General features: G+C 38.0%; 1 protein-coding gene across 1 annotated transcript in view; it reads right to left on the reverse strand.

The window, feature by feature from the left end:
* The window catches only part of LOC139962137 (uncharacterized), a 36,225-nt gene extending 11,042 nt beyond the window's left edge, over positions 1-25,183 (reverse strand). The window contains exons 1-17 of the mRNA XM_071962062.1: positions 25,033-25,183; positions 22,911-23,384; positions 20,360-20,597; positions 18,202-18,503; positions 16,317-16,521; positions 14,874-15,094; positions 10,795-10,944; positions 9,551-9,853; positions 8,597-8,758; positions 7,932-8,141; positions 7,492-7,622; positions 4,326-4,486; positions 3,561-3,703; positions 2,383-2,573; positions 1,835-1,952; positions 693-889; positions 143-301 (exon numbers count right to left, since the gene is read on the reverse strand). Of these exons, the coding sequence (XP_071818163.1) occupies positions 143-301; positions 693-889; positions 1,835-1,952; positions 2,383-2,573; positions 3,561-3,703; positions 4,326-4,486; positions 7,492-7,622; positions 7,932-8,141; positions 8,597-8,758; positions 9,551-9,853; positions 10,795-10,944; positions 14,874-15,094; positions 16,317-16,521; positions 18,202-18,503; positions 20,360-20,597; positions 22,911-23,331 (3,312 nt within the window). The 5' untranslated portion in view covers positions 23,332-23,384; positions 25,033-25,183. The remainder of the gene's footprint in view (positions 1-142; positions 302-692; positions 890-1,834; positions 1,953-2,382; positions 2,574-3,560; positions 3,704-4,325; positions 4,487-7,491; positions 7,623-7,931; positions 8,142-8,596; positions 8,759-9,550; positions 9,854-10,794; positions 10,945-14,873; positions 15,095-16,316; positions 16,522-18,201; positions 18,504-20,359; positions 20,598-22,910; positions 23,385-25,032) is intronic.
* Between the last annotated feature and the right edge of the window lie 221 nt (positions 25,184-25,404).

Genomic DNA, 25,404 nt, shown 5'->3' on the forward strand with positions numbered 1-25,404 from the left:
TTCCCAGCTTGACGTATGAAGTTGTTTTTGCCATTTCCGTTTTAAGGAACACCGCAGTTCCACATCCTCCCAACCGACTTCATTTCCTACCAGAGGGAAGTTTCCTGAGGTGGTAACAACCGACCAGCGTGACGACATTTACCTGTGCCAGATGTTGGCGTAGGGCTTCCATGGCCTGTTCTGTGCTGTTTAGCATCTGTGTGCTGTAGTTGTGGGCCACTCCGTTAGGTGGTTGAACCATGATCTTTCTCGTTGGCACTCTGTTTGCTACGTTCTCTTGGCTCTTTACTGCGACCTCAAGCTGGTAATTGAGAGAGAGAGAGAGGAAATATTGTCAGTGACCTGTGTGAGGGTGTGGTGGGGTGCATACTGAAGTTTGGGAACGGGGGCACACCTCCTTCTCCTGTATAGGTCTGGAGGGTGGGGGGGGGGGCACATGCTACTAGTGGAAGGCTCCTGTGGCAAATGCAGAAGAGCCCATAAATACCTGCCATTATGAAAAGCACCCGGTGAAATTGAAATCTACTAACTTTAGCAAGGAGGGGAAGGAGGATGGGGAGGTGTACATGTACCGACACCCTCACCTCTAGATCTAGCACCCTCCTTCATTTGACAGTGATGAAACAAAAACACCCACCCTTTTATGGAATTAAATTTTAATCTATTACACATGAGTTTCAGAATTGACTTACAATGTTTGCCTTGATGAAGTCCTGTTCTTGTCCAAAGTACTCTTTGTCGGCGAGATACTCCATGTATCCGCTATTATAGATGTCCAATGGCTCCAACATGCTGTGTTTCCTCTGGTAGTTAGTCTCGGTGGGGGGAGGGGTCCTAAAACCGTCCATATCATCCCCCCTCACAACCACCTCATTGGCTTCCCTTAGATCTAACAAGAAATAAATAAAATCACTTTATTAAATGATGAAAACATAAAAACATACTAAAACTGAAACATGGTGCTGTGAAACTGTCTGGTCCACCAATCCAGGGTTGGTAGAATTTGTTTTTCGAGTCTTCAGAGTCTTACACAGAATAAATTATCCTAAGTAGACTTAGGGTTACCATATTTCTTTTGTTGAAAAGTGGGGCGTTGTGTGAGTCCCTCCCTCTCTGATTTGAAGCAACTTTTGGCCACATAGCTTGTCCCGCTAAGTTTGTGGTGCAAAAATGCTGCCATCAATCATACTTGTGTGCTTAAAACTTCAGAATGGTCACTTATCAAAATTCGAAAAAAATGAGCATTTTCAGTTTGCGTATCGTAAAAACAGTGATATTTTTTAGCTTCAAAAAGACCTTGAGAAAATTGGGGTAATTTAGCTTGTTGACCGGACGAAACATTTGATCTCAAAAGGGAGTTGATCCTGATTAATTGGGATGTATGGTAACCCAAAGTCCCCTCCAAACATGCACTCTATTGACTAACATATGGACATACAAAGAACATACAGAACTAGATAAGAAGTTTACACAGATAGATATATATAATGTGATGTAGAGAAATGATTTTGCATTATGAATGAAGTTACCACTATCAGCCACAATCATATCCCCCGCAAGGCTCAATGCCATCTTCTTATACTTTCTCAAGTTGACAAATTTGCGACAACTTCGCCAACCAAAATACAACATTATTAATTATTAAATTATTATACTAAATTTACCCATGGATTGTACCATTTTGTACAAAAAATATCAACAAAAAAGTTAAGAGTTGGGTACCTAATTTAATAACCAAACACACATAACCACACACTGTAGTCATTGAGTAAGGAATAAAAATGCTATCAGAGATAGGAAATACAAGATAGGAAGAATTGAATGACCAAATGACCTTCAAAATCAGCTGTGGTTAATGGCACACCAAACTCTCTACTGAGAGAAATGACCGATGCTGCGGACGGGAAGAGATCGCTCTTAGTTACATCTCGCAACTTCTTCAGGTTGACCAGCTTACAGGAAACAAAATATGGAAAAGGTTACAACTTTACAACTTGGAAATTGTCTCGTGCGGAAGAAAAGGATTATGTTTTGTGCAAAATTATTAACGGCAAAGTGATAACCGCTTGTCTATGATGTATATAGGACTACATGGAAACAGTATGTTTACTATTAAGAGTTCAATACTGTTTTCTTGAGCTAATGGGGAAAAAAAATTCTTCTGTTTTCTAAACAGAAATAAAAGCAGCATATCGGGTATTATCAAATAATTCTCATGTTTTATCACAAACATCAAAATCTTCTTCAGAGGAGGCTCTAAACACAAGAACTAATTGTGACCGGTTTAGTCTATGCAGGGACTAGAAAGACACAGAATTTGAATGAAACCAAAAATGTACTCCATTTTGTTTTTCTTTTTTAAGTAAATACCAGCAGACTCACCTGATCAAGTTTGACCAAGGCCTCAAGACAGGGAGGGGGTACCATGTCCCGAACGTAGAGCAGAGGTTGCTGTACAATGACCGAGAGTGGCTCGTGGAGCTTGACTCTGCACAGGTCCACGTCCAGGGAGGCATACTTGCGCTCGCGGAAGGTAAAATCGGAATTGTAGAGGACTTCAAAGATCACACCATCTGGAGAAATGAACATCATCCATGAGGACATGGTAAATAAATCAGTGAAATGTACTGAAAGGGGGGTTAAGGGTGGGGGAGGGGAAGAGGGTGGCTTAACCTATATAATCTGGAACATCAAGTCTGGGTGGGTGGTTATGCATTCTTAGTTGCTGACAAGATACTTCTACTAACAAGTTCAAATGTTGACTGCAAGTTGGTGACATATCCTTTGCAGCCTTGGTATTCAAACTGTTTTTGATCGGAGATCCCAATTTTCACCTTATCATCTTGACGACCCTCCTGTGACAGATGTTGTGGCCTTAGGAAGGGGTCTACAGGAAGGAGGATATATCCCCCTCCCTAGGGAAGGGGTCTACATGAAGGAGGACATATCCCCCTCTCTAGGGAAGGGGTCTACAGGAAGGAGGACATATCCTCTCCCTAGGGAAGGATCTACAGGAGGGAGGACACATCCCCCTCCCTAGGGAAGGGTCTACAGGAAGTACATATCCCCCTCCCTAGGGAAGGGTCTACAGGAAGGACATATTCCCCTCCCTAGGGAAGGGTCTACAGGAAGGATACATCCAACTCCTCAGGGAAGGGGTCTACAGTAAGGACATATCCCCCTCCCTATGGGAGGGGTCTACAGGAAGGACAAATCCCCTCCCTAGGGAAGGGTCTACAGTAAGGACATATCCCCATTCCGTTTGAACATTTTTTCATATTACTAAAAATGCTTAGTGGCAGAATGGTGTTATATTTTGCACTTTTGAACTTACTAATGATTTAAAGTTTCCCAGAAATATTGGCTAATTTCTTTTTACTTCTGAAATATTTTGGGCTACCGTAAAATAGGTCGCGAACCCCACTTTGAATTGCAGGGCTTAACAGCAGCCAGTCAGGTTTGACTGAAGAGACAGGTGCATATGATCGGACCAAAACAAGGTATAATTGAGAAGCACGTTGTTTTCTCGTTTAGCAAAATATCACAAGTGGTGTTTCTACCTTGTTTCTTGGCTCTTGGTAAAGTCTCCCATAGCATCTGGATGGCTTCATCTCTTAAACCTTCTAATACAAAGATGTGCTTCTCACCATCCATGATCTGGAAACCTGTCACAATGTTTAAGGTTTTACTGTCCTGCTGAGTTCTACAAGAAAACAACATATAAAGCATTGATATGTAAATTGTCTCTAACTCTATTCATTTGAAAAAAAAGAAGAAATAATTGTACTTTGCAAATCAAACTCAGCATTTGGTACAAATGTTCACATAAACATAATGTTTAAGGTCTTACTCTCCTGCTAACCTCTAAAAGAACAACACATATAAAGAATCAAAATATATCAATGAAACAGTTGACAGAAAGTCTCTGATTCGATTAAGTAACCCCTCCCCCGCCCCCAAGAGAAAAAAACTGTACTTTGCAAATCAAATCAGTTACTTTGTTGTATAAATTTCCTGGATAGCGTGTACGCATGTCATTTAGGTATATGTTAGCGCAAATTTAACAATGTATGTGTGTATGTATGTATGTATATTAGATCAGGAACTCGTGAAGAAGCCTCATTGGCTTATCAAAGCCACAAGCTGACCAAAGTCAGTCTCTTACATTCATATTTAACGTCCATGATTATGAATTGTTAATTGTCAACAACTCTGTAACTGGACGACATACATTAATCTGGGAGTGACTCGAACCGGGGACCTTATGATTGAAAGTGGTGTAGCACCAATGTAGTGGTGTCGTAGGCCCTAGCCATGCTACTTACTCCGAGAGTTTGTAGGTAGACAGAGCAGCCTGTATGATGTGATCAGGCAGGACATCAAGATTGAGAGCTTTCGAGTTAATCTTGGTGACCAGCTGAAGCAACTGATGAAGGAAACTGGAATTCTTGTACTCAAAGATGAAGATGATATAGGAAAATGGTGACTAAATCAAACAAAACAGAAAAGAGAAGAAAAGAAATAAAAAATGAAATATCAAACAAGACAATTATTATAAAAAAAGGATGTTTTATAGGAATTTTACTACTTATGAATTAATTGAAAAATATGTTTTTTTCTGGGTAATTCAAGGTGACTTTTTTGTGTTTGGTTTGTAAGTTTACATGATGATTTTTGACCAAACCATGTGGTACTTATAAATAACTGAATATACCCCAATCAAACAGAGAGAAATTAACAACATGTTGGCCACTCTTTAGACTGGAGAGCAATAACCTATTTTAATTTATTATAGAATATACGATGTACCTTTCAACTTTAAATAGTTCATTTAAAAATATTCCTGCTGTCATTTTGGTAAAAAGAATTCAAAGTGAAGTATAAAAATGTATTTTCAGCTACTTTATCTGTCTGTGGTCAGTGGATCCTGGGTAACCTTATCTATGCTTGTTTAACGAAAAATGCAATTTTTCTACCTACGGAAACTCCAATTCCCCAACTATACCCCAATTCCCAGTAATCAGTCTTCAAGGTCCCTTCAATCGCAGCAGTCTTTTGTTTTTGAATTCAAAACTCTTTCAACATAAATGGAGAATCATTTATCCATTATTGCATAGTTTACTGTTTATGCATAATGGTCAAATTGCTAAATACCAGTCTAAAGAAGAATAGCAGGGTTTTATTAACCCTGGAACCATAGTTCTTTATAAGAGACAAAATTCTGAGCCTTCAAACCTGCTACACCAAAAAATTTGAATAATAAATTACTCCCTGAACCTATCTTAGTGCACAATTTTTTTCATAGATAGATTGCACAGAATGCAATTAAAGTTGGTCAGTTTTAAGCGTAGTGGTTGACAGAACTTAACATCATTCTATACGCCCACAGGCAGATATATAAAAGTTACAAAGAAGACAATTAAATTCAGTGGTTTAGTCGTTGGTTTTGAGGTTGCATCGAATCTGCCAACGAAAATAATTCCGGTTGATGCAGCTTTATGAGGAAATGTGAAACTATGGAGAGTTCACCTGAATAGTAAAACATTAACTTTTCCCTTCAACTATACCACAATTTCCTGTATGCTCCATTAAGATCGGAGGATCCAATCAGCATACGCAGGTCATACATCCGATGAACTATTGGCTGCGGCACTTTGAGTTTTCGACGACTTGAAATTCTAGGAATTTAATGTGACTAAACTTTTTATCACCACCCCTGAGACAGAACTTTTTACCCTGAAAATGGCAGTTGATTTGGTTTTATTGTCCACAAAATAATACTTGAAATCATACAGGCTTTTTGTTACCAACTTTCTTCTTTGAACAACTGCATACATGTAGGAAATGTAGATGCGCTTTCAGAGTATGATGTAACATCTAGTAGATCTCATTGTATGCTTCAACATACACTAAATTGTTATTTTCTCGCATTGGTAATACACTGACAAACCGTTGTCAGTTTTCAATTCAAACAGGAAAATCACATCTTCATAGCACAACTACAGTATCTACTATCAGAATCAGGCTGAAGTTGGTTTCGAATCTCGGAGGCTGTAATTCTATGTGGAACAGGTCCAGGTAATCTTCTACTACTGGCAGGATTTCAGCCAGAGAGTTGCAAAAAAGGTAAGAATTTTGCTACCAGCAGGATAACACAGCCATCATTGTGATCATACAGAGGGTGTGGGGTGCCAAGGTGGTTCCAATGGGCTGCTTAAAGGGCACCGCTAAGGGCACCATTTACAAATGGTTAACCTCTCCACATAAATCTTGAGGAGAGACACATCCACCTTAACTCTACCCCCCTCCCCCACCCCATTCTGTTAAAATGATCTCAACCAACCAGAGGAGACTGTTTTGCTTTTCTTATCAACCCAGACAGACTATCTTGAGACTGTGTTATTGTCATTCAAACATTGATCTCAGCAGGATCATTTTAACCACAGAATGTTTAAGAGTGCCTGGGATCGTGATGAACCGACACAGGGGAATCTCTTTCCGTATGATTTCATACCGAGAGATACGACAAAGCTTTGTCTCTGTTATCGACCGTCCAATCAGAAACCCTGATCGTTTTTACCAGGAAACCCACAAGAGTCGAGGCAAGCAATGTTGAGAATCTTACATCCTGGTAGTTTGAAAAACTATTCCCAAACATGTTTGACTTATTCCTACTGTGTTCTGTTTATAAGTAGTTAAGTCCATTGAGATCTGGAATACCTGGGCAACAAGTGAACCCTTTCAATATAGACTAAAGTCAGATTAAATATTACCAGGCAAGTGATTAATCTGTTTCCTTTCAGGATTACGTAGATAAATCTTACAATCCGATGGGTTTATCGACCCCCTGATATAACATAGATTCCATTCGATCATGAGATGCTCACGCTACACTGCACATTTGACGGTAATCTGAGGGTATTTCCAAAGAAGTTGTCATGTTTTGTAACTTTTATTTCCTTTGGAAGCAAGAATCGATAATATAGCATGCCCTATTTAGCAACAGCAGCATTTGTACAGGGCAGTACACATCACAGAAAGTTTCTTTCAGGGTTCACTTTACACTGTTACTAATTTATTCATACATGTAACTATTGCCCAAATATAGATCACACTCCTCATATGATTAAACAAAACTTAATGATAGTTTGATACACATGGACACAAAACTGGAGTATGTTTCACTGGAGTACCATCAGTTGAGTACCTTAATTAGGTGAAGCATCTCTTGAAGTACTTTCAACTGGGGTACATAATTAAACTGAGAATTTGTCAACTGCAGTACTTGAAATGGTGTACATTTATGATGCTCAAGGGAGGTACCTTAAACTGGGATTGAAATATCTTTAAGTGGAATGACTAAAGCCAGCCTAATTAAACTACATGTTAATCAACATTTAATTATAACTAGGAGATCTGGTGTACCTACAATTAGGATGATTGGAGTACCTTACAATGGAGTACAATTTGTTTGTACAGGGTATTACATACCTCTAGTGGAGTAGTCATGGGTGGTTTACTCTGCAATTCTGCTGGACTAATGAGAGGGTAGGCTACCTGAACTTTAACCTTCATCTGAGTCCCTGCATCGATGTAGTGTCCAGCGGGTAAGGGTTCATCCTCTGTGAACAAATCAAATCATAGTACATGAAAAGAAAAACTATGTTTGCTGGTCCATCCTGCTCCACCATGCGGACATTGCACGTTGATGGGGGTCAATTCATCGTATTGACTGGGGGGGAAGGGGAGGTGGGGGGGGGAGGAGAGAATCAAGAGCATTGGGTTAAATGTTGGATGTTTCAAAGTTGACACTGCAAACAGTAACATTTCACCATGCTGAAATACTAATTTACGATACTGAATACCTACAGCCTAGCCTCCTTGTAGCTCAACATAGGGTGCCCTGGGTAAATAAAAGGACTATTACTTACTTGGTCCATCTACAGCATTCTGAACTCCAATCAACCTGTCGTTGGCTCCGTATCTCCCGAGCTGGTCAGGGATTGGACAGTTATGGACGGGCGATGTCAGGAAGAGAGTTTTCTCACCGAGGAGGAGAGGCGATAGATCAAATTTAGCTATCCCGTATGGATCCCAGGGTTTATTGTGTCCTTTAAATGGATTGTGAATGGTTCGTTTGCCTGTAGATAAAAGTGTTCGATCCATCGGATGATAATAATATTTTTAAAATTTTTGGATGAAAAGAGCTGATTTGGATATTTTGCGGGCAGAGTAATGCATACATTATGAATTCATTATTATACTTGATATATTTAGCTACAACCTGTAACAGCACAGGGGATGTGCTAAACTTCTTAACTGTTCGCTCTTGCTGTTGGTCATTTTCTTATCTCTCTCCCTCTGACACTTTTGATAGCAGAGATCTTAGCCACGGCCTAAATTTCTGCTGTCAATTTAACATGCAAATTGTTCACTCTGTTGTATAATATTTGTTGTAAATTACTCAGTCTGGAAATTAATCGCCTGGATAAATTGGTATTCGTCTAAAACAAAACAGCCTTCGTTATACCAATATGCGTTTGATTGCTTACAATAGACTACTGGAAAAGGAACTAAACCAAAGAAGATTACTTACTGGTTACCATGCCAACATTGCTAATTTTATCATCCTCCATGTCAGCTCCAAAGAGTAACGGTTTGGCTTTGACATCCTCTGGTTTCCTGTCTCTGTCGTGTAGATGTATCTCCAAGGGTGGTCCTCTGAGGTACTCTAACAGCTCTCCTTGAGGAATGGTGCCTGATTGATGTTAGATGCATATATGTGTAGATATCTTATATCAGCATCGTGACTGTACTCTTGACTGCATAGCTGTTTTTAACACTACCAGCTGACCTCTTTATGAACCATTTTAAAAAACCTTTGCCAATTAAAAAAGTGCACAAGGACGGGTTGACCTACCACACAAGGTATCTAACTGACATAAGTCGCACAACGTGGGTTGTCACAAACACTGTAGCAAAATCTTAACAATACCTTCTGAATGGAAGCTTCATTTGTGTTGGTTATTTAGTTAGTTATTTTTTCAAGTGACCATGGGTGGTGAACTTTGACCTACTTATCGATAGTTTATCCTTGTTACAGATGCCCAATAATGGCCTACCATTGGGTACTTAACGTAATTACAATTGTGTCAAGGTAGAGAGATCTACCAGTGGTGATAAATGATTTCCTCTGATGATAACATTTATTACTATTAACACATAGTAGCTGAACAAGTTGTCACAACTGTCTACTTTTATCTTTGATATTAAATGAGAAATTTGAAAATATCAGGCTCACGAAAAGCGATATTAAGAGATTTAAGTTTCCAAGAATCAGTAAATAGTGACAAAAGTGTGCAAAAACACAAGAAACTTTTAAGTTTAAGGACAAGGAAATAAACTTACTCAGAAATTAGAAACTTTTCCAAGTTATTAAGAAGGACAAAAGGGGAAGCAAATAAGTCCAACTACCGTACCAGCCCCTCCCCCCTCTCTCCCCTAACCTCATTTTTCCTTCCCTCTCTGAGGTTGCTACACTTAGACTTACCTAATAACACAACATTAACATCTTCCCAGTACACATTCTTAGCTCTTGGTTTCCTACTGCTGTGATGTTCAGGGAGTTCATGGAACTTGTACTCTGTGTACACCAGCTGACACCTCAGGCTCAATTCATCCAGAGAGAGGGGCGTCGTCGGGAGGTCAGAGACTGACGCGACCTTGATGACCAGGGGATTCACTTCTCTGTGGAGCTCCTCGGACATGAGAGGACCATCAGCTGCTACTGTGATGAAGACATCCTCAATACCAGGCACAGGTTTATCCAACCGGTTGGTTACAGATTTAAGGCCTGGAAAAAAACAACAAAAATAACCATAAATAAAATTAACATTAATGGTTCAGATATACACAGTAATTTGACCATACATGTCAAAGCACAGAACTTTACCTCTTGTAAGTTTGTACCTTAAACTATAACAGCCACGCTGCATGAAGATAGGTTATGATACATTGCTGTCATGACATATATGTAATTTATGATAAGAAACTAGTTAAAATAAGATTACTGTCACATGAATAATCATAACAAGCTAGACAAGAGCAATAATTGATCTTCAATATTTGTTTTATTTAAATGCTACCACTGGTCACCTAAGGGCAACCACCCCCCCCCCTCTGACAACCCTCCTTCCTAAGTGAGGTGGATATCCTGTCTGAGTGACCTTTCATCATATCTGTCAAGTTTTATCAATAATCATAAAAGTTTCATTTATAAGCCATGAGCAATATCTGCAAACAACGACCATTGAGAGTATTACAGGTGATCTTGTTATCTTATATTATTATTTATACAACACCTAATTGTATTCTGGTCATTTGATTGGTCAATTGCTCGTTGATTGCATGCAAAATCTGCTCTATTCCACTCTATGAAATAGAACCATGGGTTATACTTTTTTGGTAGCACTTTTTTCAATGGTAAGAGAGCAGAGAAACCTGTCTGTTCAAAACAATCTGTTGCATGAGTGCATTTTACCCATCTTAATATAATATGTTGTATAAAACAAACAATGAATGGTTTCCATTCGTGCAATAGTGCAAATATTTCATTCGTTGAAAGATGTAATTTGTTCCATTCAACTCGGCTGCGCCTCGTTGAATGGAAAAAATTACATCTTTCAACGAATGAAATATTTGCACTATTGCATTCATAACCATTCATTATTTGTATAATATGTTATTATATATGTTAATATTATATATATTTTGAAATGTTTGGTCAAGACTTACCAGAGAATAGCAGCTTCATCCTGATAGGAATACAAGCGTTGCCATTTTCCTTGATGTAAGCAGCTAAAGTAGCGGCTGCTTGCTCCACCTTCTGTGACTTCCTTCGAGCCTCTTTCTGCTGAGGGGAGTCCTTTAAGCTTCTCTTTGATACTGGTGTATAGAATTTAGACCAAAAACATTTAGTAGGACTTTCAAATATTAGTAAGTTGAAATATGAGAAGATATGTTTTGTAAAATTGCTGAACACTTATCAAATCAAGGTCTCCAAGGGGAGCTGCTCTCTACTGAGCTAATGTGTAAGCAGAAATAAATGAAAAATATGGCTCATGAAGACAGCAAAAGTGAACATGTCAATGAAGTATATCAACCCTAGATTCCAAATGGGGTAATAAAATTAATCCAGCTATATAATGATAATGTATTAAATTTAAGTGATGGGGGATGGAAGGGTGGAGGCAAGAAAGGTGGGGTCAAAATTAGGGTGGAGGACAGGAGGGCAAATTTGCCCAAACAAGCCCTGCTTGTGATCTGTGTACAGCAGTGGGGCAAAAACTCATCATTGAAGTTGTATTCTTTCCAACTAAAATAACTGATTCAGTTTTAGAAAGTATTAAGTGATGGGGGATGGAAGGGTGGAGGCAAGAAAGGTGGGGTCAAAATTAGGGTGGAGGACAGGAGGGCAAATTTGCCCAAACAAGCCCTGCTTGTGATCTGTGTACAGCAGTGGGGCAAAAACTCATCATTGAAGTTGTATTCTTTCCAACTAAAATAACTGATTCAGTTTTAGAAAGTATTTCTGCCACGGAAGTAATACAGGGGCAGCTTAATAGGTTACTCATTGTTATTGTACTAACAATTAGACCATAACTTAAACAAAAAGAAACCTAACCACAAAAAAACAAACTTATGGGGGGAAAAAAATATATATTTATAGATTATCTATATATTTATTTTTTTAAGTACTTTTTCTGACTAAGAATACCAAACCCTGCAAATGAATGTGCTTTCATAATTGGCTAATCTGTGGGAGTACAATTAGTTACATGTTCCCATGCTTAACGAGTCACGCAAGCAGTACAAATAATTCAACACATTGTTCAGTTTGGTACAGTCACACGATAGCATATAACTAAAACAAAAGAATAATTAGACAATGCAATTTATCATCAAGCCAAGCATATGAACAATAAAACCTTAACTTAAAGTCTTGCCAATCCCAAGCAAAAAGGCATTTCATTCCAGCTCTTGAATTTGTTAAATTCAGTTCCCTCCCATTACTGTCATCAAAAAACCCTGTGTTTATTCTACTACCACTGAAATAAGTAAAGTTTGCCCCACTTGGGTCTTTTTCAAACTGTTGACTTTTCATCTGTCATTTTTAATTCCTTGCCCAAATACTGCAGAAGGGACAAAAAATAACCAATACAAGCAGAAGACAAAATGCCAGGAAATCAAAGCATATCGAAGTGCTTTAACTCTTTCCCGCACATGACCTAATTTGGCTTCCATGGTTATACACCGAGCATTTGGACTTGATAACTGTATATGATAATCACATGTTCCAATCTTTAACCAGTGGTCTTTCCCATGACAATAGGAATTTGATTCCTTGCCCATCTGGCAGAATCTTGTAAAGGACATGAACTAGTTTTAATATATATATATATATAATATGGGCATAGAGGTAATGTTACATTTACACCAAATACTGCCTGACATAACTCTAGAGTGTCAATGACTAGATTTCTATCTCTATTTTGAGGGACATAATCAACGAGTGATTCTAAGAAATGCTTCTTTTCTTCCCTTGTAGTTTTGTTGTGGGAACACACATTGTCTAAATACAATGTCATGTCTATTGATTCAAATGTAGCAGTGTTTTGGGGAAAGTGTCTTAACTCTACAATGTCATTTGTTTAGTCTCAACTCCACAATGTCATATGTATCTAGTCTTAACTCTACAATGTCATTTGTTTGTCTTAACTCTACAATCTCATATGTATAGCTTAAACTCTACAATGTCATATGTAGAGTCTTAACTCTACAATGTCATATGTTTAGTCTTAACTCTACAATGTCATATGTTTAGTCTTAACTCTACAATGTCATATGTTTAGTCTTAACTCTACAATGTCATATGTTTAGTCTTAACTCTACAATGTCATATGTTTAGTCTTAACTCTACAATGTCATATGTTTAGTCTTAACTCTACAATGTCATATGTTTAGTCTTAACTCTACAATGTCATATGTTTAGTCTTAACTCTACAATGTCATATGTATAGCTTAAACTCTACAATGTCATATGTAGAGTCTTAACTCTACAATGTCATATGTTTAGTCTTAACTCTACAATGTCATATGTTTAGTCTTAACACTCTACAATGTCATATGTTTAGTCTTAACACTCTACAATGTCATATGTTTAGTCTTAACTCTACAATGTCATATGTTTAGTCTTAACTCTACAATGTCATATGTTTAGTCTTAAACTCTACAATCTCATATGTATAGCTTAAACTCTACAATGTCATATGTAGAGTCTTAACTCTACAATGTCATATGTTTAGTCTTAACTCTACAATGTCATATGTTTGGTCTTAACTTTACAATCTCATATGTATAGCTTAAACTCTACAATGTTTAGTCTTGACTCTACAATGTCATATGTTTAGTTTGTAGCTCTATTTTGTAACCTGGGATGCTATCTACTGCTTCATTTTGTATTCCTATTATTGTAACATGTACTGAGTGTATAATGCATGTTAGTTGTATCTATAGACATTGTGAATGTTTAATTTTTATATTGTCTGTCATGTTAGTTTGTTGCTTTTGGCAATATGTATCAACCCAGTATCGTCTGCTTTAGCTTCAAGAGATGACTTAACTATATATCATTTTTTTTTTATTGCAGGTCAATTTTGAGATTTATTGTTATTATACCCAGGACATTTCCAAGAATTTCCAAAACTGTTTTTAGCAATAACAAATAGTGAATTGAAATTTATGAAACAATAGTACTCATGTTACCACTACTCAGCAGCACTGTTACAAACATTGAGAACATGAGTATAAGAATAGATTGGGTCCTAGCACCTTCTTGGAAATGTTCGATGTTAGGGTGAAGTTTTGATTTGAAGCAAAAGTCTAGGCAGCACCTGAGAAGTTACTGATAGATAGAGAAGAGGTGTTTTTTTTCTTTTGTAGCCATAGTGACAAACCATGTGGTGGAGTGAGCTTTTATTTAATTGCTTAAGTAATCAGGTATTAGTTTTAAGCCTTGTACAAAATCTATTCTTTATGCAACTGGAAGCAAGAGAAATTGCCAAAGAACTAGTTTTATGTGGACTGCAGGATGAAGACTTTGCTGCTTGATGAAGTTTACCCATAGTTTGCAAATTTTGTTTTTTTTACTGGCCAATTCTACCTGTGAGCTTGATAGCATATAGAAGGCCTACTTATCTGGATTGGCTTTCCATGGGTGAGCAGCGACCGTGTCAGTTATGGGGCTCAGTGAATGATTACAAAACAGGAAATCAGAGCTAGTCATTGAACATTTGCCGGGGTGAGTTCCTCCAAGTTTCTCTCCAGCACGTTACGTCGAACAAAGGAGGTCGCATAGCACCCTACTTTAGGGAACACATGTCAAAATTTCCATTCACTCAAGAAAAAACAAAAACATATCCGATGTTTGGTTCAAAGATGACTTTTCAAGGATTTCAGCAGTTTGAAGGGGTTTTTCCAGCAACAATCATCTTCATTTTCTGATGCTATATATGCACTAAACAACTACCACTTCTTGTGTGGGTCAGTACACCCCAGCCAAACTTTCCCATGACACGAGGTAGGATGTAAGTTTGCTAACTCGTAACAGCAAAACCCAGTTGAATGACTGTTCGGTTGAGTTGTCTTCATTGTGTATTAAAGGGGAAATCCAATTGACATGACACTGCCATGACCTGGGTACACACCTCCCCAACATGGTGAATAAGATGTTTATGTTCTATTTGGTACTTAAGGAATCAACCATGATAGGAATCTATCTGGTACATGGTTTCTGTCATCTTGAGTATTCTTACCGGGTGAGAGAGATTTCAGTTGAGCCATCTTCTCTGCCGCTGGTGATTTTCCACCACCACCACCACCTCCTCTACCACTGTTCTGCCTCTCTTTCTTCTCTTCAGCACCCTCCACCGGTTTAATAGACATCCTCCTGTTCCCTGCCTCTCTCGGTCTATTCACTCGCTGCACCTCTGGTGGTGGTGCAATGCCAGCCAGCTTGCCTAGATGGTTGTAAGTCCTGAAGGAACAAATTAGGTCAAAATGTCAGAAGAGGTCACACTTGTGTGAAACTACAGAGCACAAAGGTTTATGTCCTGCACAATCTGGCTGCAGTGATGCTACAGCTCCCTCAGTGTCTTTCTTTGGACACATCACTTTAAGAAATCAGATCAAGGAAAATTCTCATTATTAAAGAGTTATTAACATGATGACATATGCACAAATCAGTTAGACAGCATGTTCTCCCCCCCCCCCCCTACACCCTCTCTGCAGAGCAGTACAAGTGGGGCAAGGTAATGATCAACTAAATTTCCCTGTGAACCTCTCCTTCCCCCCTCCTCCCCTCCCCCAACCCTCCCACATTGATTTGTGGAAATCTTTTTCTTTCTTACCCAATAAATCCTGAATATCCCATTGTGAAAATTGCAATTTATCTCTCAAGAAGTTATCTGATCCCAATACAAACAACTGCTTATAATACAATGTTAACAAATTTGCTGGCCATTTTGTAATCTATTTACCATGTTCTGTTTCTGCTGCACTTTTTAAAATGTTTGTTTTGAGGCTTTAGTATGCCATACAGATCCCTATAATGTGATTTATCATCAGCCAGGTGTATAACTAGTGACTGATTGGATAATATATGGGCTTAACACAGGTAGAGTCAGTGTGTATAGCATGTCTTAGTGCTAATTCATGCAACTTACAGTAGCAGTGATGGTTACATCATGAATAATACTTGGGCTTAACACAGGTAGAGTTAGTGTGTATAGCATGTCATAGTACTAATGCCAACTTACAGTAGCAGTGATGGTTACATCATGAATTATACTTGGGCTTAACACAGGTAGAGTTAGTGTGTATAGCATGTCATAGTACTAATGCCAACTTACAGTAGCAGTGATGGTTACATCATGAGTAATACTTGGGCTTAACACAGGTAGAGTCGGTGTGCATAGCATGTCATAGTACTAATGCCAACTTACAGTAGCAGTGATGGTTACATCATGAATAATACTTGGGCTTAACACAGGTAGAGTCGGTGTGCATAGCATGTCATAGTACTAATGCCAACTTACAGTAGCAGTGATGGTTACATCATGAATAATACATGGGCTTAACACAGGTAGAGTCAGTGTGCATAGCATGTCATAGTACTAATGCCAACTTACAGTAGCAATGCCATGAACTCGGACAGGGTACCAGTGGATATTGTACTGCATCCATGCTACATAACTTACTTAATTGGTTGTACCACATCCTTTGTCGGTGATTTTGATGGAGATTCTCTATTCCTAATGACTGGAGTCTGTCTGGCTGAAGATGTACCGGATTGAGGCGCAGAGCGGTTTAAATCGGTTAGACGTAACAATTCCTCTGGTGTCTTAAATCCTTGTTCTGGAGAAGATGACACTGCCCTGGGCAAAACAGGTCTGCCTTTTGAATCTAGAAATACACACAAATGGATTCAAGATGCATTACTGACATAAAGTTACACAAATCTAGAACAATAAAAAAAACAAATTCTGCTCTCAAAGACAATTTGGCAAATTTTGGAATAAGAGGTGGGAGGGAGGGGTGCTATATTAGCATTTATATGTAACAAACTTTAGAACCTTGAAGACTACAACACAAAATTTGAATAATGAATTATTCTGTGGCATTCCTCTGCCGGTTGCCCTGCTGTTTCTACTGGATTACAAGAAAACCTTTCATTTTATCAGTGTTACTGCAACTTGCAGACCTGTCCGTTTAGCCAGCCGTAAGCTTTAAACCTGCAATATAGCCAACTTGCATACTCACACAATTTTCAGTACATGGAGATTGTTATTTGGAATGCTGTAGTATTGTTAATTTTGCTGTCATGGTATCGTCTAACAAAGCAACTGGGTGAAGCCTTCATTACTTGTTGGAAAGAATCGATAGCCTGAAATTTGTTGCTTCAACCATAATATCCACCCTTGCCAGTTGGGGTGTCAATTAAACACCACCTTCTGGTTAAACCATGTCCTAAAAATAAAAAACAACATTGGACCTTAACACATCATCACCTTTCACGGTGGTTCGTGCAGACAGCACATACATTCACGCGTGACGTAAACCATCTTTACGTTGAGGTCAGAGGCAATTCAGACGTTCAGGAAGTTGTTATAGCGTGAAATAGAAACCTGATAGGGCAATAGAAACCAGCAAAAGGTGACTTGAGGCATATCCCACTCAGTCACCAATAGCTGGTAGGCCAACGGTAACAACAATCTTCAAAGTTTCGGTTCACTGTTTATTCTTTATTTTATTTGTTCGTAACTCCGTTTGTGATTCGCAATTTGCTCTGGTCATACAGATCAATTGTTAGCATAGTTCTATTAAAATGACGTTTTGTTGCTTTCATCCATTATGGGGAATCCCCAAAGTGAATCTAAATTGTTAACCTAGGGTAACTCTTGTACGTCATGTTACTGCCTCTCTCCATTACTTTTTTTTTTGTCACATTAAAAGAAATATTAGTGACTATTTCGACCCATCTATTATCTGGAAATTACTGCTGGGTTAGAGCTTGAAGGAAAACAACTTTTGGAAAGATTTCCTTTTGAAATGAGTGGTACCTCTAATGAGATACGGGTTGCTATCCAATTTGATATCAAGTCTTTCGTGCCTAAATTCTTATAACTTTTTGTAAGCTTGTTGTGAATGGAAGCGTGCAAGGAGTCATCAAGGAAAACCAGCTGGAATTTTTTGCAACATGTCTTCGACCACAATAATACACTTGAGCATACACACAACCCAAAATATATGTATGACTGAATCATTCCAAATTCCAAAAAATATTCCAAAAATATCTGTTAACTTTCAAGAACAAAAAAATAAATAAAAATATAACTAAATAAAAGAAATGACTGATCCTTGGCATACCCGCTTAGTTGATGTACTTTCTAAACCTAGCCCTACTTTGCATTTAGGGATTGGGGCATCGACTTTTATCATCAACAATAAGGCTAAGTGTAAGCTACTACACATGTGTAGGGAAGAAAGCTAGAAGAAACATTTAGATGGATCCATATGTTCGTTAGTTTTACCGAGAGACTTTGAAAACAGAAATTAGAGAAAGTACAGAAATTTGCAATGTACCTGTTTTTCCAAAATTGCTGATGTCTGACAATTCTGGTGGGGCATTCTGAGGCACGGGTCTCTCGGAGAAGGACTTCTTCGGCTGAAGGGACAGGTAACTTTTGGATTGCTTTAAGACTAGAGATTTCACCCCACCTACATCATCGACGTCTTCTCCTGGCTTGGGCTGAGGTAGACGAAATGCTTTTGGTCTGTCAAACCGTGCTCTAGCAGAGACCTTGTCCCTCGATTCCCAAATCCTCAGCTCAAGAGTGTGGTCAAACAGTTTCAGTAGCAGCTCTTTAGTTACCTTTAGTGTGTGGCTGGAACGATTAGAAAATGTTACAATCCAAATGCTCAATGAGAATCAGTAAGTTGTTTACAATTATTTACTATAAACTGCAAAAGTTCTACAAGAAAAAAAAAAAGAAAAGTCTTCCAACCTCTTAGAAAGCTGTAGATAAGAAAATGAATAAAATTTAAAATATCTAAAGTATTCCTAATGCAATCAACATGTCTGTCTGTCTGCTTGTGTAACTTTTACATTGTAACCATGTCAGATTGCATATGAATAAATACAAACTAACATCAAAACATTAGGCCTAAAAATTTAATGAGCAAGGGTGTGAAAATAATTTAAAAAAAAAACAAAGTCAGGATTGTCATCTGCATCTTGAAGGATATATCTGAGTTGCTTTATTTAAGACATATATGTCCAATTTAACCAACAACAGCTTAAGATCAGCTGTTGGCAGCAAATATATGTAGATGGCTTGCGAGAGGGGTTGGAATGGGATTGAGGAGGACGAGGTGTAGGGTTAACTTTTGAATGCGGAACATTTGCAAAGCTCACAGAAGGCATTAGATAACCTCCCATTCCATCCATCATCCTAAAACTAATTAAAAACACTAATCAGAAACTAATTTTTATCATAGTTCAGTATATTTCTAGTTTGGTGGTATGCTGTTTTGGTTTCATTTACTTGCATTTATTTAAAAAAACAATTCATAACAGGGTGGCGTAAGGGTTGAGCCACATTGCTGCGAATGCGTGGGACTTCCCTCAAACCAACTCTCCCAGGACCTTTTGAATTTGGGACAGTCAAACATGCTGGCAATTTTGATTCGTTTACACTTGACAAATTGGAACACTTTCCTCGAATTTGTTACACTGTTGCGAATCCAATTAAAATGGAATGTTTTAACAAGTTGGGAGTGTTGTCAGACATAATGACTCAAAGTCCCCCACAAGATCTATTACCTTGAATCTTGAGAAGGCCAATACAAAGTAAATATTGAAACAAGGGATCTAAGTACAATAATAGACTACATCAGTCAGATAGCACAATAGCCATATTACAAGCAGACATTGAGCACATATTGTGTGGGAGAGTAGACAATGCTACTATTGTGTATCTTCTCAGTCATAATCTCAAATACAATGTACCTTTAATATCTATGAAAAAAAAAAAACTATCAGAGAATGAAATTTCCCAAGGCTAGCCACCAAGGTGTCTATATAAACTCCATTTGCAACAGACATACAGGCCTACCCTGCCACAAGAACAAAAAAGTAAAATAAAAGAAATAATCAGGTATCAAAAAGAAAACAGTAGTTGTTAACAATTAAATTTTATCAGGATCAAACAGATACTGAGTAGAAACTCCATGTAAATCATATTTGTTTTAGCATGGTACTGTTTCTTAATTGACTTTAAAGTGTTGTATTTGGCATTCATCCCCTTCAAACAGCAAGAATAATGTAATGCTCAACTTTTGTGTAGTAGTTTTGAAGTTAAATACCATTGGGAACACAAACTTTGAAGTTTGCAAAATTATTTCGCCTTTTGCCTTCTTGCCATAGCAGTTTGCCCCTCCCCCCCCCTCCCGAAGATGATTAGCTCATTTCCTTACCTAAGAGACTACTCATTTACAGACAGCTGACAAATAAATCATTAATGCCCAAGAATCCTTGCCGCCACAGATATATGTTATTAAATACAAAGATAGCAGTCAACTTTTCCCTTCCCTTTCACAATGACAAGTTGCTTAGTTTAGTTACTGCAGCAAATGAATTGCAATTTAAGACAAATGTCTGGTTACATTGCTCACACAGAACTTTCTAAAGACAAATTCAGGGCTCAATTTTTCCCTTTCCATTTAACATAAAATGTTTTACCTATGAGACCAAGCAATCCAGGTCTGGTCTCCTTCTTGCCAGGTCTTCAGGACCTTAGAGTCTGTCTCAGTGTATATTTTAGCCGCCATGCCAAAGGTGACCACATCTGTCTTGGTGGGGTCTTCATCGTCGGGGAGTAAGTAGTACTGGCAGTGGTAGTAACCGTTAGCCTTCGGCGCCTCCACAATTCGTTTCTTCCTCTTCATCAGTTCGTCCACTTTGGGTCCGTCATCTTCAGCTATGACAAAGAGAAGACATAATGATATAATACGTTTAAAGCAACCGAGTCTCCTAATACCATCAAATTCACTTCGCAAGAAAACACTACAATGGGGGTAGCTCATTAATGTCACGGCAGATGCTATCAATCTCGAATAAAGTTTATTGTTTTCCCCCCCCCAAAAAAAATATCAACGTATAGTCTAGACCTGCCAGACTTTCATAGCAGATGGAGCTAGCCTATTTAGGCTTCTTCCTCAGTAGTCGACAATGGTCACTCCTCTTCTTCTGCTTTTTATTATTCCTAAGATGGTCTGATCCGATAAGCAATGCTTTTTGTCAGCTCTCAGTAACACTAGTATTGTACATACTGTACACATTTCATAGTACTATTCTCTATGCCTTGTTGAAGTTTAACTATTTTTTGTATGGAAAGGAATTAAAGAATTTCAGTTCGATTCAATACAAAATAAGAATAGGGTCTGATGTTGCTAAATTGTCATTTACTATTGCGACCACTTTACCAGCTAACTCCAACTTCTTGACTGGGTAGAAATCTGGTGAGAGTTCACAAGGAACAATTTAACTACTACTGCCACTAGTTTTTAACAGACCTGCTGAGTCATGGCATAAATTTATGATATATATAACCAGAAATTAATAAACTAGAGTATGTTACTGGATAAACCAACGATGATAAATCTTCTTGACTTATTGTTCAAACAATGCTCATATCTAACTTATCTGAGATACTAAGAAGCATCAGACCTGTACTACTTTTATTATAATTATTTATTTAGCAACACCCAAAATTGATAACTCCATTCATAAATTTCAAAATGGCACTTTTGTTATCTCTTGTTGTTGATTCTTTGTCACTACCTACGTACAGAGATAATAAATTATGAAACAAGTGAATTAAAATGTGCACCCACCCCCCCTCCCCCCCCCCCAATTTATAGATCTCTATAAACATTTTCTTTTCTTTACAGCTTCAGTAGTTAAAGCCCCACACTCTATGAATAGTTGAGTTGATCATGGAGTTGATGAATTGCTAACGAGGGCGGCCGTTCAGTCACTGACAGTTATAACTACTACTACTGTAGCCCTCATGACGTGTAGACTCATGGGAGGTTGTAATGATATATAGTAATGTACTATCAATGAATGCACATGAACTCTCCTCTCCAAAGTACAACAACAACAGGAAACCTTCAGGTAGTTATCCAACCATGAATTGATATCAAAGTAATTGATTTCCCTGCTCACAAAATCTATTAACCTAGAGTTAGATGTGTATCTGTCTGTGAAAGTCAATGAGGAGTACAAGCAGAGATGGATGAGGGGGAGAATTATGCATTTAAATAGGCTGACATCATTTCTACACACCTGATAACTTTGCACATTTGACAAGAGACAATACTTGATGTAGGGTTTCCTGTAGTACAGCTGTCATATGCATTTCAAACATGTTTGTTATTAGGACAAGAACATACAGGTATGCTCACAGGTAAATATACTGTATCTTTGAGGAACGTAAACCACTTGTTTTGCTTTTAAAAGATATCTAGTATCATCCTGCTGTTGCTAGAGGAATGTTTTGTTCTACTTTTTATTGGTTAACATCCGATCAGACAAGGATGCATTTAAACTTGGCTTGTTAAGTACCTAAAAACTTGAAAAGTCATTCCTTAAAGTTTCAGTAATCCTTGTGAAAACAGCCTACAGCAGATTCATGTGGTAGACCTATGACATGGCTCACTGAAATCTATTCTGCATGTGGCACACAAAATCTTCAAATGGCAGAAGGCACATTGGATATGTGTAACAGTTTCCATATCTACTGCACGAAGACAATTCTTTCTCAATTTATTACAGAAAAAACGGCTACCTGGGTGTTCTAACCATGGAGATCAGGTTAGGCTAAAGTTATTCCTACCTGGACTGTTAAAATCATCAACTTTATTGATCGGAATCTGTTTATAACGTCGATCGCATACTTTGACTGTGGCTATACAAAAGGCTTCAACATTAGATCATAGGTGAAGCTACAGTATGTTGTTAAACCAGCCAACATACTTTTGAAGCTTAAGTACTGACTTTACCAAGCTATATTTTCTGTCAACAAATCTCTTACAGGTAGGGCCAGTGTAAGGGCAAGTAGGTATGTTTCATACTATCTGCCTCTCTGAGTGTTTGTATTGGATAACGACACTATCCAATTATTTGTGTTGTCATACATGGACAATAACATCAAACATTTGGTAACTGTTAGTGATGATGACATTGCAATGCTCACATCAAACCGAAAAACAACAATCCCTAAACTTACATGAAGGAATGGCCTTAGCAATGGTGACAGTCAGGGTGACCCTATGCAAACCATCTTCATGTTTCTTTGATCTTTTCCCTTTCTTCATCCCGGTTTTGATTTGATCTTCTGAAGTACTTCCTCCTCCTCCTATGCCCTCTGGTGGACCGTGGTCTTGTGTCTCATCTGTTGGTATTTTTGCATTAGATTCAGTTGGGATAACCTGGGGTAGCTCCTCCTGGGAATATCCCATTTGCTCATTACTTCTCGCTTCTTCATCTACGGTGGTTCCATTAATAGCATCACCGTTTCCAATGTTGTCATCTTCCTTCGTGTTCTGTTCACCGTTTTGATCTGAGAGCATGCTAGTATCTTTTATATCGTCTTCGATATTCGACTGTGGTTCGTCCCTTGTTTCTGTCAACTTCTGTTCTGGATCCATTGTATCAGGTAGATAATTTGCACTAGCTACCAAACCCCAGGTCACACAGGGACCTATCAAAATAAAGAAAGAAAAATCAGTTACGATATTTAAATTGAAATTTTGTAATTCATGCATTCCAGGCTTTTTTGAATAACAAAGTACATTCTTTAATGAGCATGGCTTTATGAATGGAGCTTTAATAGTCCTATAGCAATCTTGAGTTTCAAAAACTTGACATTGTCATAGGTCTACCATAACCCACGATGGATGGGTTCCATCAAGTGCAAGGTTTCCATTGCATGGTCAAACTCTCAGTGAATCTGGAAGAAATATGCATTATATCCTTGTGGAAAAACACAAGCGATAATGCTAATAACATTTCTGAAAATACTATGAACACCTGAAGAGAGAGAGAGAGAGAGGAATGACCCATTTAAAGTTTGACTTTCATACGATGCAGAATGTAATTTTAAGCTACTAGGAGGTGGTCCTAAAACAACTCAAAAGTTTAAAAAGTCAGGAGTACACCAAGAAATTGCTAAACTAATCCTTGTGATCGAATTGATACCTTCCAAATTCAACTTTGTACATCAAGTTTTCCCAAATGATATACTGTATTAATTTGGTAAGAAAGTAGACCACCATTTTGGGAAAAAAAAACTCTTCAGTGGCTACAAGCACATGATTTTGTGTTGCTATTTCTGAATCTAGAGTTTCAGCCAAATGTGGTGGATATACATCCCATAGAAATGACATACACCTCTGATGAAGACTTAATAGATATAACCATAAGGTACAATTCTCAATGAAGAGTCTCAAGATAGAACATTGCAAGCCAATTTCAGCAATAAAAATAATTTGGTTTATTCTGGGACGCTTTGTAGAAATGAGGTAGGTTAGTATGTTTGCTAAAAATGACAACTTTCTGGTATGTATTAGGCCTAAGTATGACAGTTACCTTAGATGAGTGAACTGGACATCAGAAAATCATTCAGGTAGACATACGATTAACAATAAATGGAAGTTGGTTTAACGTTAGGCCTAGGCCTAAGGGAATGAATACACCAAAACCTAATTTGTTATCCAATGCCTAGTTTACCTGACACACAGAAAAAAAATAACAATACATAGCCTTACCTAGCTAGCACACATGAAGTCAAGTGAGGCTTTATATCCATTGCCACATGTGGTAAACACAAAAATTCCAATAAAAACTGTTCCAAAAGCGTGTTAGGCCTAAGCTATAATACAATTAAAGCCTAGCCTAGGCCTAGCCTTGAATACTGCACTTTATAACACTAAATTGGTGGTACTGGTATCCGAGGCCCAGCAAACTAAAACTAGCCTAAGCTTAAGTTAGGCCTATGATTGGTAGGCTAGGTCAGTCTGGCAGCTAGTAACATTCGTGTTCTATCCTAACTAAACGTTAGGCCTTTGTTAGGTTTCATCCCAAGAATATATAACTATCAAGAGCATAGAACTATTAGCCATTCAAATAGATTGACACACGCTTTACGTTAGGCCAATAATAATAGTATTAATTACTTCTAGTGCTGGCCTAGGTTGAGCCAAAATGTTAGGCCTAACTTTAGCCTAGGCTAGGTAATTAAATAGGCCTTGTGTGTCTTTTTCAATTGCTTTCAAGAAGAGGTAAGCGTAAATCGTTAGAATCCCGTGCGTTTAATTAAAGTGTTCCAATTTAATATCAGTACGAGTTACCAAGTCAGTCCAGCTTCGTCATAACTGTATAGCTACTGTAAGTTTGTAAATAAAATGTAGGCCCAAGGCCCTTATATTAGATGTGTAAACGTTTACGTAAATCTAGCTACATAGCATTGCACATAATGCATATGACGTACTGCAGAAGACAGTGCAGTGTCGCTGCTGTTGCCATCACCATAGAAACGACAATGCCAGTCAGCTGTAAGGTCAGGTGGTTTTATGTACCCTGTATAGTAATTGAGTTTCCCCAGAAGTGTTCAAGACGTAAAATGAGAATGTTGCCTAATGGAAGACTAAAGTGACGAACAGAAAGTTCACCAAAGATAAAGAACATGGCAAGAATGAAGAACATTTTAATTTATTTCCTTG

The sequence above is a fragment of the Apostichopus japonicus genome, chromosome 20 (assembly GCF_037975245.1).
Source record: "Apostichopus japonicus isolate 1M-3 chromosome 20, ASM3797524v1, whole genome shotgun sequence".
Taxonomy (NCBI): domain Eukaryota; kingdom Metazoa; phylum Echinodermata; class Holothuroidea; order Aspidochirotida; family Stichopodidae; genus Apostichopus; species Apostichopus japonicus.